This window comes from Nansenia antarctica (genome assembly GCF_963989245.1).
Source record: "Nansenia antarctica genome assembly, chromosome: 1".
Lineage (NCBI taxonomy): Eukaryota > Metazoa > Chordata > Actinopteri > Argentiniformes > Microstomatidae > Nansenia > Nansenia antarctica.
The window spans coordinates 68,697,968-68,716,511 of NC_137674.1; the positions used below are offsets into that span (position 1 = coordinate 68,697,968).

Consider the following 18,544-nt stretch of genomic DNA (forward strand, 5'->3'; position numbering starts at 1 on the left):
TTGGATTAAAAGCGTCTGCTAAATGGCCAATTCTAAATGTACATGCCTCCTTCTAATTCCCCTTCAGGAATTAATATCTTTGTTTTATAGGGCTCTGATTTGCATAGGAATCAAATACACACTGTGTAGATTAGGATGTCACTACCAACTCAGCAAATGTCATAATTTTCTCTTGATCTTGACAATCCCTGCCAAACATACAGTGACAAACATACTGATAACTTGATGCAGTAATTGATTCCTATGCAAATCAGAGGCCCTATGAAAACAAATATATGAATAAAAATGTACATGAACTATTATCCTTGCATTAAGATGGAGTCAATTCAACTTATTGAGTGATTTGTTGATGACATTTTCCATTTTAGCTAATTTTAAGAGTGTCATAGCAAAGGGTCTGAATACTTATGTACATGAGGTATTTCTGTATTTCACGTGGGTGCATGTGTGTGTGAACGCACATATGTGTGTGTACATTTGCTCTCCACAAGTTCCTGAACTTAAAAGGGCATTTATTTGTATCTTAAAAAAATAAAAATAAAAAACACAGTAGTCACAACAACATCATTGGTTAAGACAGTTCTACTAAGTGTTTAAACGTCTAGGCTTTAACAAAGCTAAATTGATGTGAAATTGGAAATTGAAACGTCTGTTTAAACTGCATTTCAACAGCTATATATAGTCTGCAGTTGAAATGCCTATAGAAACAGTCGTTTCAATTTCACCTCCATTAGGCTTTGTTTTAGCCTAGACGTTTAAACACCGGTGTTTCAATGTCTAGGTTATAATTAAGCTAAATTTAGGCTAAATTGGAAATTGAAACAACGTCTATGTTTAGACGTTGAAATGCCGTTGAAACATAGAAAGGGAAACAACGTCTATGTTTCAACGGCATTTCAATGTCTAAACATAGACGTTTTTTAAATTTCCAATTTGGCCTATATTTAGCCTCGATTTGGCCTAGACGTCTACGGGCCATTTAGACGTTGTTTAGACGTCTAATCAACGTAAAATTGCTCACTGGGGAGTTTAAGCATTTGCCTGGTTAGTTGTCATGATCAAACGTTACAAATGCAATTTACCGAGAAGCCACCCTACTCTGCCCTCTCCCACTTCCAGACGAACGCCTACTACCCTATATTATAGCACTTGTCTTAATTCAGCCGCTATAATTGAGCCGCTATCACAGGGCGTTAATACAAGCCTCATTCACCTGCGTTCATTTTACCTGCGTTGGTATTTATAGAAGGAAGCACGTACGCAACTTTAAACCATCTCAGCCCGTTTTATAAATAATGCTTACGTCCGTTTAGAAAACTGTGCTTACGTGAAAGTCAAAGATGACGTTCAAGTACTTTTTTATGAATGAGGCCCCTGGAATGGCCAAGTCAAAGCCCGGATCTTAATCCTATTTGAGATGATGTGGGGTGATTTGAAACAGACTGTGCATGCAAGACATCCCTCAAACATCACACAGCTGAAAGAATTCTGCATTGTGTGAAAAACATTCTCCCAGTTGATATCAAAGACTGGTAGACAGTTATAGGAAACGTCTAATTGAGGTTGTTTCAGCAATACCAGCAAGGGGGAAATACCATCTATAAGGGCATAGGCTGTCCTAATTTTTTTTTTCACTGCTCCACCACCTTGAGATGTTCCGGGATTAAAGGAGCGAAACATCAGTGAAGGGTGGCTCCCGGCTGACGACCCTGCAGTCAGCCCACTGGCACCGTCGGAGGTGCGACAGGCAGCAATGCCCAGCAGGTATACCCACCTGTGCTTTCATCTAGATTCTTTTAATTTAAATTGAGTCTATAACACAACAAAATGTGGGGAAAGTTAAGGGATCTGAATACTTTCCGAAGGCGCTGTAAATAAAGGTTACATGAATTCATAAAAGGACAAATACTGAGACCATCTCTTTAAATGACAGACGGCCCAGGTTTATGACCACCGCTCAAGGAGGTGATGGAAACGACTGTTTGAAACATTTATTGAAGCCATTTGTTTGCCACAAGGATCAAAACACATATGAAAAGTAAAGAAAGGAAAAACGAAATAGTAGCATGCACAACATGTTCACAACGCTAGCCGTTCTCTCCAGTTTCCAGGTGAGCCACCTCAGCAGAGAGGTGCCTCATCACTCTCCCTAAACGCTGCAGCTTCAGGCCGCTCTTCGCTGACACAAATTCGCTAGCTCTAAAAACAATGCAGGATCACAAAGGAGGCGGCGGAGTCGGACATGGTACATACTGGACGTCAAGGCTAAATAAATAAAAGGGAGAGATCAAGTGCTACAAACTTCCCCATCAAACTCTTTGATGGAATAAAAATCTAGATTTCGTACACGAAAAAACACAAATTTTCAACAATAAGAGAAGAGTTATCATAAGTGGATTGTCTTAAGGTTTCCTTTTAAATTTCACTGATAAACATAAGGAGAGGATGGTGTTTCTAACAATGGACTGATGACAGGCATTCAAGCGGTGGTAATTTCACAATATCCCTTTTACTAAGACATCAAAAAGGCAGAGGAAAGAAAAAAAAAAGTCAGAAAACCTTCATTGCTTTATACATTACACGCATCCAATGACAGAACTACATCTGCCCCGTCTCCCTTCTCTCACTTATCTACAAGATATGGCGGTGGGTTAGAATATTACATGGACTTTTAAAAGAGTATCATCTCTGTAGTAATGAAACGACAGGTTGTGGGTGGGTGGCCACACACACACACACACACACACACACACACACACACACACACACATACATACATACATACATACATACACACATACACACATACACACATACACACACACACACACACACACACACACACACACACACACAAGGGGACAAAGAAGGTAGGGAAGACGGGCTCAAGCTGGCATGTAGGGTGGAGGGGGCTCCTTTTCTGGCATCTTCATCGCCATTTCGTACGTTGGCAGGATGTACTGAGGGACAGGAAAAGGAGAATTCAATCAAAAATATATTTTTTTAATCTTAAGAGATTTAAATATTTAAATCTCAAGAGTCAGAGCACTTGAGAAGGACTCCATCCCAAACATCTAACTGTGACCTATATTACAATATATCTTTGATAGCAACAATATACAGAGCAGGCTGCACAGATCAAGGCAGTTGTGATGTTACTACCCTCCTTCATTCTGACTCCACCGTATGAGAGGTACGCCCCCTTCTGGCTGAACATCGGTACTTACGTTTACATTTGGCATTTACAGACACCTTATTCCAAAGCGACTTACAATCGATACATTTGACTAAGCAAGTGAATCATCAATCCACCACTCGTAGCAGGAAGAGTAATCTAGCTCAGGCCAGGGGCCACTGGCAGTCGTCGTTTTTTACAAAAATTTTTTTTAGACACTGGAGAAACAGTACAGGGGGGTAGTAGATGTCTCAGGAGACACAGTGCTAGGGGGTAGTAGATGTCTCAGGAGGCACAGTGCTGGGGGGAAGCAGGTGTCTCAGGAGGCACAGTGCTGGGGGGAAGCAGGAGTGCTGGGGGGTAGTAGATGTTTCAGGAAGAGATACTGTACTGTATGGTACTGAATGTACAGGAACTCTGTACCACTGAGTTCATTGGAAATGTACCAGTGACCCTGTTAGCTGCGGGGTTCTCCCCCGCCCTGTTCTGTTCTCTGAGCTGAGAGATGAAAGTGCATACCTGAGGAGGGGCCTCAAAGGCAGGGTAGACGGCAATCTCTGGCAGGTTCCTGTTGTTGATGTACTTGTAGCAATTCCACACACAGTTGATCAGGTAAGACTGGAAAAACAAAAGGAGCAATATTTAGTCGATAGTTTCACATAAACCAAAGTTGTTCACTCCTTAAAGTCCTAAAGGCCCACTGTTTACATTTAGGGCATTTAAGCAGACGCCTTTGTCCAAAGCGACTTGTAAAAAAAACTTTAATCAAATAAAAACTAGTACTCGGTCAAGATAAAACAACAGTATCAGTGTTTCCTCTATATGCATTTATTGGTGGCGGGCCGCCACAAATGAATTTCCTCCGCCACCAATTGATTCAGTCCACACAAAACAAAACAAAAAAATCCACCTCTGAACATTTTAGCTGATTAAAATATATCTGATCCTAGATCAGCGCTATAATGGATGTTGACTAAAAGTGCACCTAAATCCACGCCCATCTCTCTCTAACCGCTGATCCAAAATCAGATTAATGACATTAAACATTCAGTTGACGACGTGACACAAGGGCTACTCCTGATTGGTCTAAATGTGAACCGGCATGAGAACCGTGCAGACTCAACCATCCCCGCTCAGCAGTCTTGCCTTCCGAAATGCTCGGGCGCCTGTGTTTTCTCCTCGCAAATAACGGGCTAAAAGTCACCGGTAGTACCATCTAAAAGATACAAAAAGCTGATCTAGCTAGCTAGGTGCACAAATAAGATATCACGTTAAATAAGTTCGAAAAATTAAACGAAAACAGCGACAGATGGATGGATTTTTCAAGAAAAAAGATGTCCCAGACACTTCAAACATTGCTGAAGCTAGCAGTGGCTATGAGCGATACGAAACTGCATGGCTGGGTGTCGTATTGCAGGATTTAAGTTTCTCTCTATATTTCGGGACGAGGAGCAGCATGGCATGGTCGGACCTTCCCAGCGGTGCCCTCGGGAACGAACGGTAAGCCTCGTTGATAGTAACGTAGCAGTGGTCTAGTATGTTAGCTCCTCTGCTGGGGCATGACACCTGTTGTTTGTAATTGGGAAGTTCTGTTGGTGTGATTAAAATCGCCGAGCACAATAACTGCTGCGTCGGGATTAGAGTTTTCCACAGAGGAGATGTAGGTGGGACATTGCAATTGAAATTGCGTTCAAAGTAAAAAACACACACACATACACACACACACGCAAATATTGACAGTAGAGCTTGGCTTGATAGTGTATATCCCCACTGTGCTGGGTCGCCTCCACACGGGCCCGTTAATAAGACTGCTGTCTGTGGATTAGTTCGAAAAAAATGTGTCCAATACAACGTTGTAGTTGTTTAGTACAAATGGGTCTATAGCAGCTAGGTAACATTAGCCCTGTATCAGAGTTGTGTTGTTGGGTCTTGTAGCAGGGTTAGCTATAGCAGCTAGGTAACATTAGCCCTGTATCAGAGTTGTGTTGTTGGGTCTTGTAGCAGGGTTAGCTATAGCAGCTAGGTAACATTAGTCCTGTATCAGAGTTGTGTTGTTGGGTCTTGTAGCAGGGTTGGGTTAGCTATAGCAGCTAGGTAACATTAGTCCTGTATCAGAGGTGTGTTGTTGGGTCTTGTAGCAGGGTTGGGTTAGCTATAGCAGCTAGGTAACATTAGTCCTGTATCAGAGTTGTGTTGTTGGGTCTTGTACAGTTGCTCAAAATGCAGATAAGAGAAAGTATAGGCTAATATCAAACAACAATCCTAGAGATGACTAACTCAAACGTACGCATAACTAAATAAAAGCAGGCCAACTAACGACAGCTACACGCCCTCAACTGGGAACATAAAGGATAAAATAATTTTGCAATCGAACGTGTCCTACAGCGACAGCTGGTCGTGCAAATCAGGTTCTGGGAAGATTTTTGTAGTTTTTTTTGTTTTGTTGCCATCCTCCCTCTAGTTTGAAATTAGTTCGTTGTTTTGAGCGCGCGTGCGCGTTCCATGCGCGTGCACGCATGGAAAAAATCAGTGTCTTGCCCAAGGACACTTCGCCCGGGGTTTGAACCGCCGATCTTGGAATCATTAGACGCTGGCTCTACTTCCTGCACCACAGCCGCCCCTACCATACCACCCTAGCACAAACACACCTGATTCCACATAACAAGGACCAGTGCTTTTACCTTCAAGATGATGAGGAAGGCGAAGAACACCAGAACAAAGAGCAGCAGGCAGCTGGAGTCCAGAGAGAGCAGGTTGTCCTTGTACGGGAAGTCTGGCTGGAAGGGAGACGAACGGGAAAGCATCAGCATGTACAACACATAGAAACAGAGACAAAAAACAACAACAACAACAACAACAACAAACAGCACTAAAATACACATCAGGCTAAGTTCCATTTAACTATCTAATTATCCAATCCAATAAAACCGGACCCATCACACTCACCATTGACGACACTACCATCACCCCCTCCCCCCTGGCTCGCAACCTTGGCTTCATTCTGGACCCCACCCTCTCATTTGATCCCCACGTCAGTTCCATTGTCAAGACATCCTACTTCCACCTCCGAAACATTGCAAAAATTAGACACTGCCTCTCCCCCCCCCGCTGCTGAATCCCTCATCCACGCCTTCATCTCCTCCCGCCTTGACTATTGCAACTCCCTACTCACCGGCATCACCTCCCGCTCCCTCCATAGACTCCAGATGGTCCAAAACTCTGCTGCACGCCTGCTCTCAAATACCCGGTCCCGTGACCACATCACTCCTGTCCTCCACTCTCTCCACTGGCTCCCCATCAAAGAACGTATCCAACTCAAAGTGCTCATCCTCACATACAAAGCCCTCCATAGCCTGGCCCCCCCTTACCTGACTGACCTCCTTCTCCCCCACCGCCCTACCCGTACCCTCCGATCCTCATCCATTGTTCCCCTCACTGTCCCACCGTCAAAACTCAAAGGCTTCGGTCACCGTGCCTTTTCACGAGCTGCACCCCGCCTCTGGAACTCTCTCCCTCAACCACTCAGATACTCACCCCAGGGTTTCCGTTAGAAAAAATGTGTGCCGGTCAACGTGTCCGGGAAGATTTCAATTTACCGGACAAACGTGAGATATTCCGGTCATCATATTAAAATATAATATAGCTGTTTGTCGCGGTGATTACTGTTGTGTAGCCTATACAGTATATGCCGTTTAATGTCTATTTCTCATCCGATACGATTAGATGCGAGCTATATAATAAATATAATAATAGGCTTTCATGATTCGCATGCGCGCTATGCCATATGTCCAGCGCTGAACGCGCGCCATACTGATGACATGCGATGCCATTTTTTGCCATGTGAAATGCAACTTGTAGCTGAGAGTGCAGCTTATTGTTAGCCGTTTCATTAGCCTGCTCACAGTGGCCTGACCGCCGATATGTGCTCACTGCACCGCCTGTGATCAGTGAGAGCCAACATTCTCATATTCGTTGCTCCTCTCGTGAATCCGTTATTCCTCCCCGATGTTTTGCACGGTGAGCAGAACATTTTTCCTTCCCCATCTAAACGCAGCCAGGGGAAATGTTGTTCTTTCCATTCAACTCTGAACCCTCCAGTTGGCTGGAGGAGCCACTACCTCCATCTCTTCAGAGTCAGACTTCTCCTCAGACTCATTGTTGCTTGGTTTCATGAAGTCATTGTTAAGCTTACTTTGTCTTGTCATGTTTACCTCTCACTCGCACTTTGAGCTGCAACGTTTGCAGGTTAAAAGCAGGGTTGCCAGATGGGCCGGGTTATCGCCGAATGGGCTACTGGGTTTAGCGGTAATAGACTGGTTAGGCTGTAAAATCCCATCTGGCAACCCTGCCACCGCTGTTTCGCGGAGTCATCATCATGCTGGCGTCAAATCATATAATAATAAAAGAAATATATAGCCTATATATTCGTCTTTTTTTAAATATAGAAGGAATCAGAATGTGACAATTAAACTTTAGCGAATTGTATTCAAATTGTGCTTAGAGGGAATTATTTTCACCGGACAATATGACCGAAGACGTTTCAATTTGTCGGACTTCAATAGATTTTACCGGACAAAGACCGGTAATTACCGGTTAACGGAAACCCTGACTCACCCTCACTCCTCACTTTTAAAATCCCACCTCAAAACCTACCTGTTCTCCCATGCTTACAGCCTCCCCTACCCCTAGCCATCTCCCCCAACCCTGCCACCCCCCCCGTCCCCCGTCCCCTGGACACGCATACAACCTCCCCTACCCCTACCCATCTCCCCCAACCCTGCCACCCCCCCTCCGCCCCTGACATGCATACAGCCTCCCCTACCCCTAACCATCTCCCCTGTCCCTACCACCCCCCCCCCCCCCCCTCCCCGTTCGCTAAGTCTGTGTTCCATGTGCCCATGTTATCTGTTGCTTGTTGTTTCTGTGTTTTCCGTTTCTCCCATATTGTCATATTATATGCCATATTGTCTTTGAGCCTCGGAAAAGCGCTATATAAATTTCATGAATTATTATTATTAATCCCTTTGCATTTCTCAGTTTCACTTTTAATCAAAATAGTGAAAATACCACTGCTCATCCGTGATCAGACTCTGCTGAGGTGATGGAATGAAGAGTATCAAGAGTGCAAAATAACCGACAAAACTAAAGCCCAATTTATACTTCTGCGTCGAATTTACGCGCGGCTACGCCGGTCTGCGTCGTGTTGGTCGGTGTACTCATAGCGGCATAATAGCGATCAAAAAACGTATTTTTGTTATGCTTGTAAAGAAAATGTCTATAATGCATTGAAATGACAGTAAACTAAGTCAGATAATAAGATGGTTATCATAATTTTTCAAATCTTTATTAATAAGTAATTACAGAAAAAGTAAATGACATTTCTGTCATGGCTTCCGCATTTACGAGAGTCGGAATCATGTCGGAATCATGTGCTACCAAGCGGACCAATCACAGTGCTTACAGTCTGTGTAGGTGTGTTGCGTTGTTAAATTTTTGGAGAGGTGCGCGTTAACCTACGGCGTAGGCTCCGGGCCTACGCAAGCTACGGCGTAGGCTACGCCGTCGATTTTACGCAGAAGTATAAATTGGGCTTAAGCTTTTGTTAGCACAACACTACTGACCGAGCCACAGTCTTGTCCCTCTCCTTTCTACATGTTTGAACATCAAAGGACCACAATGGAAATAAGCCTCTGGCTTTCTTGTGTTATCCTTGACGGTTTTTTTTCTCCTCTCTTATACGTGTATGCTTTTTAGGCTCCTTTGGAGCCGATAACTGTATATATAGTAAAATATACATTTAAAAAAACGTGTCAAATAAATTCATGAATCCATTCATCCATTCATTCATTCATTTATTCATTCCATTCATTCATTCATTCCATTCATTCCATTCATTCACAGAGGATTCATGGTGAGGGGAGGGGACCCACCAGCTGGTCCAGGTAGTCCTTGATCCGGGGCAGGTAGGTGAGGGAGCTGATGGCCACCAGGCAGCTCAGGGCGAAGTCAAACAGCTGGTAGCAGAAGAATGGGATGAGCCAGCCGTCACGATGCTGGTGGAGGGAAAAAAACAACCGGAATGACTAAACGAGGAGCAACAATCCCTGTTGGTCATCTACCATGTGGATCCTGTTGTTTTTGTATTGTGTCATTTCAGGTTGTTTTTTTTTTGGGGGGGGGGTTCTTGTGAAATATATACAGTATGTGAAACATGATGTTCCTTGTGTACAGGAAGTAGCATTATGTGATCTGGCAAAAGCTAAATATAATCTCGCTCAGTAAGCAATTGTTGAGGAGGTCACACAGCTTTACAGGGATCAAGTCAATGAGCATCTACATCTTTTAGCTATGGATCAGCATTATGGGGTATTTCAGCAGGACCTACACAGCAACAGCTGTCATGGTGGACTGAACACAGGGCGTCTAACAAGGGTTACCTAAGAGCATGTACTCACAGCTAAGGCATAACACCTAGCACACAGGACTGCTGACACACATTCTGTGTGGTTCAGGCCTCGCAGCGAGATGTCGTGCGTTAGCTGTGACTCCACTGGAACTAGCAGCTATATTCGGGTTCACGTCACATAGCAATCAAACCTGTCACTGTTGATGCCATCAGGCAGGCCTGTGAGGTAAAGATGACAACATCAGACCACAACACTGGGTACTATCCTCACTTCCCTCTCACAATTATATCAAATTTTTAAATATATTTTTCCTCTTATATTGTGTTATTATATTCTATATGTCTTCTTATATGCACCCGAAATGGAGCAATATTTAGTCGATAGTTTCACATAAACCAAAGTTGTTCACTAAAGTCCTAAAGGGCCACAGAGTTTACATTTAGGGCATTTAGCAGATAAATATATTCTATATGTCTTCTTATAAGCACCCTAAATGGAGCCCCCACCCCCCAGCGGAAGTATCTCACACGATTGTATTTGTATAACCAGAGTGACAAATAAACATCTTGTATCTTGTACCCTGATCTTGCCAGTAGCATGCACACATAGGGAGCATGCGTGCAATGAATCTGTTCAGTGCTTTAAAAAAATGCATTAAGACACTACACATCATCTCAGACACTAACACTGGAGGTGTTTGGGACTGGCATCTCCATGGCTGGCGTGAGATGATAACACTTTAAATCCCCATTCCTCCTGTGGTAATTGTCATCAGCTTCCCTGTCACAAACATCTTTATTTTTGCATGCATGGTTCAGAATAGCAGTGGCTAATATTAGACAGTACGGAGGAAAGGATTTTCAGGCGCATGGTGTATTTCTGTGCACACATTTCCATCACAAACGACAGCAGCCAGGATGAAGGATATAATGTGTTTTCTTTGTTCGCTCTGAGCAAACATGTTGAGGACTGACTGGAGAATATCTAACAACATCATAAATGCCATTGTGGACAGAATGTGGATGAACGCACACACGACGCGCACACACACACGACGCGCACACACACACACACACACACACACACACACACACACACACACACACACTAGGGCTGCAACTAGATTATTTTGATAATCGATTAATCTGCCGATTATTTTATACACATAATAAATGATACACACAAAAAAAAGTTTTCTTTTGCAAATTTTATTTTATGTTTTCTAAATCAGCCAGGCCTATACATATACATGTGCAAAATGAATAAGTATTTATACAAAATAATAAATAATATAAATAAAAAAGGCTTTGCTACATCAAATAGGTTTAACAACAGGCCATGGACTATGGCGGTAGATTGTTTCAATAAAGTAGTTGAACTCTAGCTCAATACATGCATTGTTTTAGGTAATAACTTTGCTTAATGTAAAGGTCAGTAACCCAAAGTGCAATATAGGCTACAGACAAGACACTAATGTTTTTATAAAACAGATATGCTCCAAAACAATGCAATGTGTCCTCTCACTCCATACAATAGGCTAGGCTACATTCAGCGCCTCACTCTAACTCACGGGTAGCTTGGTAGGCTACCACTAGCTAGCCTTTAGCTTATCAACTCTGCTCTACCACTGACGTTAGCCAGCTAGCTAAATACACTTGTCATGCAATATTGAATTCATGAATGTGAGCAAACACTCACTGGCTATCGCATTACATTACAGTTATTTAGCTGACGCTTCGCCAGAACTCACACTAACGCATTTGCATGGAGAGCAGGAGACCATGGCAGGGCTGAGCCCAGCAGTACGTATATAATAAAACAATAGGAAGTTAGCTGTAACCCTCCTCTATAGAAACATAGTTAGCTGTAACCCTCCTCTATAGAAACATAGTTAGTGTAACCCTCCTCTATAGAAACATAGTTAGTGTAACCCTCCTCTATAGAAACATAGTTAGCTGTAACCCTCCTCTATAGAAACATAGTTAGCTGTAACCCTCCTCTATAGAAACATAGTTAGTGTAACCCTCCTCTATAGAAACATAGTTAGCTGTAACCCTCCTCTATAGAAACATAGTTAGCTGTAACCCTCCTCTATAGAAACATAGTTAGCTGTAACCCTCCTCTATAGAAACATAGTTAGTGTAACCCTCCTCTATAGAAACATAGTTAGTGTAACCCTCCTCTATAGAAACATAGTTAGTATAACCCTCCTCTATAGAAACATAGTTAGTGCTGTAACCCTCCTCTATAGAAACATAGTTAGTGCTCTGGTTCTCAGCACAGCTACGCAGACTACAGCTGGACAAGCAGCGTAGTGACAGTCAGCTAGCGGCAGCAGCGAGCTAACCCTGCTAGCTAACTCACTAGCATGTCCTGACAGCAGACAGCAGACAGCTTCACGCTCAAGGCTTTTGAGTAGCATGATTTAAATGTAGCCGCCGCGCCGGTGTAGGTACCGGATTTTCCCACTTTTCCGGTTCCGGTCATAGGTTCTGCCCTTTCCGGCCATAGGTATCGCTATGATTCGCTATGATTCGCGATGCCTACACCGTGGCAAGACAGCGTGGCGTGCGTCAACAGGAAGTAGGTTTGTTATGGAACAAGACCCGACGAATCGATAATGGAATTTGTCCCCAACGAATTTCATTATCGATTTTTATCAATTTCATCGATTCGTTGTTGCAGCCCTAACACACACACACACACACACACACACACACACACACACACACTTACAGTAATGGCTCCGTACACCATCATGGCGCTGATTGTGAGCGTCAGCAGAGAGATGGCGAATCCCACGCAGGCGTTCTCTATGAGCACACAAACAGAAATCATTAATATAACAATAAAACATACAGGTGAGGTCAACAACACACCATAAAAAATGTTCAGCTATATCTCAAAATTCGGAATAAGTCTTCTATTGAATAACCTGAACAGATCAGTGGCACACATAGCTGGTTGCATCCTGCAGTGGGCCACAAAGAAACAGTGTTTAGCTGTCAGGGGGGTGGGTGTCGAGCCTGGGAAAAGGCAGGGATTGATTTGTGTGTAACCGGAGTGTCTTCAGGGCGCTCGCTCATCTCCCTGGTAATGGGCTGCTCTGGGGAGCCCTTAGCTTCTCTCACACTCAGTCCGTTAGTCAGTCTGTCAGCCAGCCCGTCAGCCAGCCCGTCAGCCAGCCCGTCAGCCAGCCCGTCAGCCAGCCCGTCAGCCAGCCTGTCAGTCAGTCAGCCTTCAGCAATGCTGCACAGAAAAAGGCCTGCCGTCTGCATATCTTCCTCACGTGTCGGCAGAGTGCTTTCTGACAAGCGGCCGCCTGCTGTGCTCCTCGGAATCGACTGAGCGAAGGCCTCGATGCATTATTCACTCTCTCTCCATCTGCGGGAGGGCTGTTCTACATCAGTCGGATCGGACGGTAACTGCGGCTACCGCAAATCTGCAACAAATTCTTCCATGATAGGGTTTTGGCCCCATGTCCTCTTTATAGGCTTTATGCATTCATCGACGTACATATGGCTGGACATTCTGAGCAGTAGCATTTGCCAGCTGGATATAACTGTGTACATTTTCTATGGCACGTGTGAAATATCCTACATAACAGTGAAAATCATCAGTGCAAAAAAAAAAAAAATCCTTCACTGCATCCATCATACTGATAAAGGTCTCATATTGATACTTTCCATTTGTTGAGGGAAACGTTTAGACTGTTACCAGCCTGGGCCACACTGGGGACCTCGACCTCAGCAGCGCGTGTGCGCCCGTGTTAACAGGTTAGAGCAGCCACGGCGTGAGACGCACGGCTCAAGCGTGGCTGCTCCAACCTGTTAAGACGGGCGCCGAAATGAAAGGCACAGGCGCTGCTGAGGTAGAGTTATCCAGTGTAGCCCAGGCGTAACGGTGGAGCAGCATCTTCTTCTGCCATTTGTTATTCCCGTCCACACCCTGTGCTTTGATACGGCTGAGATATCAGACTGTGGAGGTTCCCGGGAGGTTCGATCCCTCATGTTTTGTCTAAACAACAGCCTTCTTTTCTTTCTTTTTTTGTAAGTGGGGCAGTCCCACTCATATTTTTTATTTTTATTGGACAGATACAGTGAAGACAGACAGGAAAGTAAGGAGAAGAAGGGAGAGAGGGCATGTCAGCAGGGCATGGGCCGGATTCGAACCCAAGCCGACATGGGCATATGTGTGCAATGTAGACCACGGTGCTGGACCACTGGACCACCCCAGGCCCAGGTCTAACTGCCTTCTTTAAACAGAGCCCTGATCATTGACTGGAAGGGGACAGACTGAAATGTCACTGATGAAGCCACGTTAGAGCTCGATCAGTCCCTGAATGCGGATATTGTACCACAGCGCATACACACAACCCTGTCTTTTGGCAACTAGGCTGAGCTGTGGCGAGAGCTCAGTTTCCGGCCTGCAACAGCCGAATGCGCCGAGCTCTCTCTGAGTCACAGTTTCTGGGAAATGTAGAGAGAGGCCCTTCTGCAAAATGAGTCAACCAAACACAACACAGCAAGCAAGAGCCCAGGAAAACTAACATCTCTGGGGGTTATGCAACCCCTTGCTTTTAGGAGTTTTGGCCCTGCACAAAGAGCTCTAGCTAGCTAAATCATTCAGTGTTGGTTAGAGGCAGCAGGCATTTTGTTTTTCCGTTTGTCAGTGCTGACTGGGTGAGGGGCTGTTTGGCCTTCTGAATGCGGAACCTTGAGAAAGTATGAGTAACTGTGAGAGAGAGTACGTGCATATCTACCTAATGTGTGTCTGTATGTCTGTGGATGTGTGTGTGTGTGTGTGTGTGTGTGTGTGTGTGTGTGTGTGTGTGTGTGTGTGGATGTGTGTGTGCGCGTGTGTGTGCATATGTGTGTGTGTGTGTGTGTGTGTCTGCATGTATGTCTGTCTGTGTGTGTGTGTGTGTGTATGTCTGTCTGTGTCTCTGTGTGTGTGTCTGTGTATGTCTGTGTGTGTGTGTGTGTGTGTGTGTGTGTGTGTGTGTGTGTGTGTGTGTGCCCAGCCAGCGGCAGTGATAAGGAGCCAGTCCAGTTGTGTGAGTCAGTATTCACCAGACATCCTGTCCGAGGCGAAGTAGTGCTCGATAACCTCGTACTGCAGGTCCACGCAGGGCACATTCTCTGGGTGGGTCACCGCCACGGTCAGCAGGATCCCCATCAACAGGTTCACCACCTGGAGGGGAGAGAGGGATGGAGGGATGGATGGAGGGATGGAGGGATGGAGGACGAGAGGCAGCGAGGGTCAGTCAACACGGCAGACGTTCGGTCACGGTCACAAATTATAAATGGCCTTATTCCAAAGCTCTTTACCGCCTCTCATTCACACAGCAATGGCGGCAAGCTACCATGCAAGGCGCCGGCCCGGTCATTGGGAGCAATTTTGGGGTTAAGTGTCTTGCCCAAGGACACTTAGTTTGACAGATATGACCTGCCGGGGGTCAAACCGCCGATCTACCTCCTGCACCACAGCCTCCCCACAAATTATAACAGGAGACATCGCTCATGCCTCCACTTTGGAGGTGTTCCTTCCAGAAGACACAGTGTAGGTGTTTAGCCAATCTCAAGCAGACAGGTAGCGTGGCATTCTCTCTTCTTCCGCTAACATTTGCATAAAATAGAGCCGGGTTCCTATTCTGGATGTCACCACTCCATTGAAAATGACTCATCTTCGGCTGATTCGTTGGTGTGAACGGGAGAGGGAGAGACAGGGGGGGGGGGGGGGGGGAGAGAGAGAGAGAGAGAGAGAGAGAGAGAGAATAGAGAATAGAGAATAGAGAAATATAGTAAGGCATACTTAGACACCAGCGAGGAGACATGAAACATCCTGTCTGCTCTGTGTCCTCGAAAGGCTTGTCGGAGGGACTTTGCAACCACTGCCACAACACCTACGTAAACCCATTTTATTTATTCAAAAATGCTGCTGCAAGAATCCTGACTGAAACTAGGAAGTTTGATCACATTTCTCCCATTCTTAGATCACTACACTGCCTCCCTGTATCTCACAGAATAGATTTTAAAATCATGCTGCTGGTCTACAAATCTCTGAATGGTCATCTGAGGCCTTTTAACTGTTCCTAGAGTGAGCACAAAAAGTGGAGGCAGCATTCGCTCACTATGAGGCAAAACACTGGGACAAACTATCACAAAACCAGTAGGTCAGCACCATCTAATTTTTAAAAATAGGCTGAAGACTTATGTTCTGTTTGGCTTTTAATTGACTTTTTTAATACTGACAGTTTAGACTCGGTTTGTAACTGACTGATTTGTTTTTATTTATTGATTTTAAACACAACCTTTTAAATTGTTATTGTATTGCACTTCTTTTGTTTGGCTTTTAATTTATTGTATTTTAAATGATGGTGACCATTATTTATTTATTTTTTACTTTTTAGCCTAATTGCTATTTTATTGCACTTTTTTATGTTTATGTAAATCACTATGAGTTTGCATTTGGTATGAATATGTGCTAGCCTATATAAATAAATCTGCCTTGCCTTCCCTTATTTGAAGGTTGGATGATTTAGGCCTAACCAGTTGGACTAAAACCAAAAACTGTTGAAAAGCATTTCCCAGCTTAAATCAAAGGTTTTAGTGTCCTGTTTGAGGGAGAACACTGCTTGCCAAGTACTGACTATACCTAGGCCTATAGCTTACTGACACCAGATTGCCCATTTTATTAGATGCATCAATGATTGTACGCTACGCTTTCGGCCGATTACTGATCAACATCTCTTGATGTCCACAAGAAGTAAATCAGTTACCAATTGTAAACCAGGAGACGGTGCAACTCTCTTGGACCGGGGTTGAATAGCAATCATTTCTTTCACAACTAATTCCTTTCTTCAACAACAAAGATGGTACTATTGAGATTTGCTGACATCCATGTCCCAACATTGTAGGCAACATAATGAACCCCCCTGTTATGAATACAGCTCAGTCTGCTGGGAATATCTCATCAAATTTCCCTCAGATAACCGTTTTGAAATTAATATTTACGACCCAGTGCAGTGGAAAAAGGCTTTGCATGTAACAAAAGCAGTCGAGAACTTTGAGCAGCATTTTTTGCAAAAAAGAGACAGACAACAAAGCTGTGGTTTGTGTAGATCCGGTGGGTTTAACACCTGCATGTGGATAGAAGGCAGCCTGATCTGTACACTACAGTCAAACCCAGGTGTAACACCTGCATGTGGATAGAGGGCAGCCTGATCTGTATGCTACAGTCAAACCCAGGTTTAACACCTGCATGTGGATAGAAGGCAACTAATCTGTATGCTACAGTCAAACCCACAACAACAACTAAGATTAGTGTACGCTTTATGGTAAGCAGTGCTGCCTCAAGCATTCTGGAGCATATTTGACTACTGTATGTTGAATTTGAGATGTTTTGTAAAAACCTATTATATAGAGATGCAGACTCACCAGACAGACAGACAGTCACTCATACAAAGTCAGTCAGACACTTGTTCACGACTTAGACAGATAGACAGAGAGGCAGGCAGGCAGACATAGTACACACCAAATTACGATTAACTTCACATCTTCAGTAGAATATTAAAACGAAAGGCAGAGATCACCAGCAGCTGTTGCATAACATGGGATACCCTGAAGGGATTACACTAATTGCAGTCCTACTGCAACGGCCATGTCGTGGAATACTAGTCCTTGGAGAAGAAAAAAGGGGGATATTACACACACACACACACACACACACACACACACACACACACTGCATCCTATAACAAGTTGATCTAAAGAATATGGACTAACTGATGTTATCTAGCTAATTTAGCTAGCTAGCTAACCTTACTGTCAAGAACATTGATATAACTAGCAAGTTATGTACGTGGGTGGGTGATGTTGAGATGCAGCCTTGATGCAGTAAGTTAACATGTCTTGATGCAGTAAGTAGATCATACAGGTTAGGGGGGGGGGGGGGGGGGGGGGGGGCGTGGAAAGTAGTAAATTAGCTGACAAATGTGCAAAATGACACAAATAAGACTCAGAGTGCCTACTGCCTAGGCATCTTCTTCTATCACGACGACTGCCAATGGCCCCTGGCCTGAGCTAGATTACTCCTCATGCTACTTGCTTAGTGAAATGTATCGATTGTAAGTCGTTTTGGAATAAGGCGTCTGCTAAATGCCAAACATGTAAATGTAAACGTAGGCATGGTGGCCTAACCTCAGCTGGCTGTATCAAAGCGCAGCGCGGTGGCATCGAGCGGTACTGCAACACGACCGCAGCGGACGGCTAAAGAAGAAGCTAAAGCTAACAGTTCCACAGTAGAAAAGGCGACCATTTTTTACGTACCATGTACCAAGTGCCGAGAATGATGGTTCCCGTCCTGACATGGCAACACCCGCAGCATCTTGTGGTGTACAGTCTGTCTCGACTGGGTTTAAAAGTATGCATATCGTCCTCTAGAGTAGGGAGAAACATCGGTGAAGCGGTGCGATGAAGATGAAGCCTCCACCACCATCAACAACTACCACTGTTATGGAAACGCCCACTACCAGGGTTGCCAGATGGGATTGACAATCTCCAGCCTAACCACAGTCTAACAACCGCTAAATCCACCCAAAAAACAGCCCAAAACCTATATTGTCAGAATTGGGCAGGTGCCCATCTCCTGCCCCTAAAATGTATGTCTGTTACCAATTATGTTTTTGTATTAAAAAATAAATAAAAAACTGCACATTGTACGTAGCTACTAGGGTGTGTGTTTTAACTTCACGCATTTTGTAACTTTCAGGCACTGACATTTTGATACCGCCTAAATGCTATTTATCCAGCCCAACTGCTCAAATGCTTTTTTTCCGGCCCAGTGTGATCAAAAGTAGCCCATTCGGAGGTAACCCTTCCCATCTGGCAACCCTGGTTGAAAGAAAGCACAAACGTATTAACTGTTTTGACAGACAGGCGTGTTAGCCATTAGGCGAGCA

At 44.3% G+C, this 18,544-nt stretch overlaps 1 protein-coding gene across 1 annotated transcript; it reads right to left on the reverse strand.

The window, feature by feature from the left end:
• Window positions 1-1,976: 1,976 nt before the first annotated feature.
• On the reverse strand, window positions 1,977-18,074 carry laptm4a (lysosomal protein transmembrane 4 alpha). Its single transcript, XM_080530222.1, has 7 exons — window positions 17,913-18,074; window positions 14,655-14,775; window positions 12,319-12,395; window positions 9,106-9,228; window positions 5,857-5,952; window positions 3,695-3,793; window positions 1,977-2,960 (listed from the first exon to the last, which is right to left on the reverse strand). Exons 1-7 carry the CDS (start codon window positions 18,039-18,041, stop codon window positions 2,886-2,888), a joined length of 720 nt encoding a protein of 239 aa, XP_080386348.1. The 5' UTR covers window positions 18,042-18,074; the 3' UTR covers window positions 1,977-2,885.
• Window positions 18,075-18,544: the final 470 nt, after the last annotated feature.